Raw genomic sequence first — 2,420 nt, 5'->3', positions numbered from 1 at the left:
TTTGACTGTCATTATTTTTATCTAAAAATACTCTTGTAGTCTTTCCGTAGGTCTGGATCATAGATCTTTGATAGGTTTGAATTTACCCGGCCATAATCCAACAATTCAAATCCATAGCATCTGGAACTAATCAAAACTTAGTAACGACACTTGTCAATGATTCTTTCAATCAATTCTTCATCTCCATCCAAAAACAGTGTGCAAAAAAGAAACATTCAATTTTCCCAAGACTCGTATCAGTAATTTCGCGACAAACATTGTCCCTTCCTGTTTCTTTTGACCAATCAAACTCGTCTCCTAATCGATCCGCTTGCAACGAGTCCGAAAGCTCCGAAGCAGACGCCCGAGTTCTGGCAGAGAATGCTTTCTGCCTGAATGAATGTCATTGGTCCCGTAAACGCGTCGAGGCGAGGACAAATTACATTCGCAAGGCTCGATCTTCTTACAGGATCTCCGATTCTTTTCTGGACTGGTGATTATGTCTCTGATAGAGTCCTTCTTCGAATCGGTATTGTCAGATAACCGTTACTGATCCTGTTACAACGTTTCCGTAAATCTCTCTTCTGTGGACGGTTTGTCACCCAGTTTGGTCACAAAGTGATCCAACAGATTAAGATATTCAATTTCCAACTTTCTGCACGTGGCACTGGTGGCCAGAGTCAATTCGCTGTCTTTGATGAAGTCGAACAGGTTAGCTTTCTTCAGACGGGATACATTTGTCCGCGAGTCTAACAAATTCAACTGCATAGAATTTAACACCACTTCACCAGGCGGATAATTGTCTCCGTAAAGGTTTCTTAGACATGTTTCGAATGCTTTGTACCTGTAAGAGCTGTAATTCGAGGTGATGTCTACTACAGGCAACACCTGATCAGTTTTGACAAACGTGTAGGAGTGCTTCACTCTTAACAATAGACGTTTGCTTGATTTCTTACGAGCTTCTATGCTTGATATCTGCGGTACTAGTGTAGGGGATGACGACACAGTCCTTAGGTTTGTTAAAGATATTTTGGAGTCTGATTTCACGTCGAATACAATTGGTGCTTTGGGATAATACTGCAGTAACTTTGGGGATGAACTTCTGTCGGTGGTGTCTTCTGGGCTGGTTGCGTAGTAATGGAAAACAGAGCAAAGCTTCTTTGGATCCAGCTGTGAATTAGGGGGATTGTTAATATTTTACTGTAGTTTTTAGTTGTTAAATTATTTAACACGTTGCACATTACATATGTCCGACTAATTGAAAGAAAAATATTACTTTGAATAGTGTTGTTATTAAATGCTAATAGTACAAGATACCACACGAAAGGTTTGAAATTAAAAAATTAAATATTCCTGTTTTTAAACTATTAGAATTTCAATATATCTTATAACAAATGTTCATTTTTGCTATGGTACTCAACATTGATGTAATTTGAACCTTCCTCTGGGGTGAGCCAGGTGCTTTAGAAATTTTGAAAGTTTTGAATTTTCGAATTTTGTAATTTTGAAATTTTGAAGATTTATATAATCTTGGGCTTTTCAAATATAAGAAATTTGAAATTTTGAAGTTCTAAAGTTTCGAAATTCTGGAATCTTAGAACTTAAATTTTTGTAATGGTGAAGGGCTAGTCTAGATTTTTAGTAGTGTCAGATTCACCTAGTTACGCTAATCATACTTAACGTGTTAGTATGTAATTTAATATAACGCCAATAAAATGTATGTACATAGATTTCAGAATCACGTACGATTAGCATGTGCAGTTGAAGGACAAAAGGGAACATAAGAATCAGGGTAAATATTACAGCATAGATGCTCTCCATGATGAAAACCAACAAATCTTCTCGTTCTTATGTAAAGGTTAAAATCTTCAGCCTTTGCGATGTCTTCATCGCTTCTTTATTCTGGACGTTGGTGGAACACATCGTAAATTTATTTGTTTATTTTCTTTTTTAATTTAAAGACCCAACGGATGTGACGCGTCATCGGGCACCCGATTTGGAGATCAAAGATCTGTCATTTGTTTATGGAAATTCGTAACCTCTTGGTGTTAACCATTTGACAATTCGTTGACACTTAACGTGAATACATATTCTGTTAAATTTTTATTCGTGAAAATATGAAACATTTCAAGCAAAATCATTTCACTCATTTCACTTCATTTCACTCTTCATTTATCTTATCTACCTATATATTTTAAATAAAAGATGCTAAAATTTATCCTACAAATTTTAAGGCCAATTTATATTGTATTTACAGATAACATCACTATTGTGTCGTACCGAACGATGTATGTCATATGCGTCGCGAGGGACCGCGCGGTTTCTGAATTCCTATTTGAACTTGTAAGCTTCGAACTAACTAAGGCTCGATCTACAATAGATAGAGTAAGAAGTAGAAGTAGAAGTAACGATTTTGGTGTAAAGATGCTTACACTTGCTCC

At 36.3% G+C, this 2,420-nt stretch overlaps 1 protein-coding gene across 1 annotated transcript; it reads right to left on the bottom strand.

Moving 5' to 3' along the window:
* Positions 1–297: 297 nt before the first annotated feature.
* LOC114881099 lies at positions 298–1,800 on the bottom strand. The gene is given in 2 exon segments (XM_046287775.1): positions 298–1,149; positions 1,783–1,800. Coding segments are annotated over 2 exon segments (870 nt in total).
* Positions 1,801–2,420: the final 620 nt, after the last annotated feature.

The sequence above is a fragment of the Osmia bicornis genome, chromosome 11 (genome assembly GCF_907164935.1).
Source record: "Osmia bicornis bicornis chromosome 11, iOsmBic2.1, whole genome shotgun sequence".
Taxonomy (NCBI): domain Eukaryota; kingdom Metazoa; phylum Arthropoda; class Insecta; order Hymenoptera; family Megachilidae; genus Osmia; species Osmia bicornis.
Note: the sequence above shows the minus strand (reverse complement) of the source record. Positions and strands in the feature narration are given on the sequence as shown.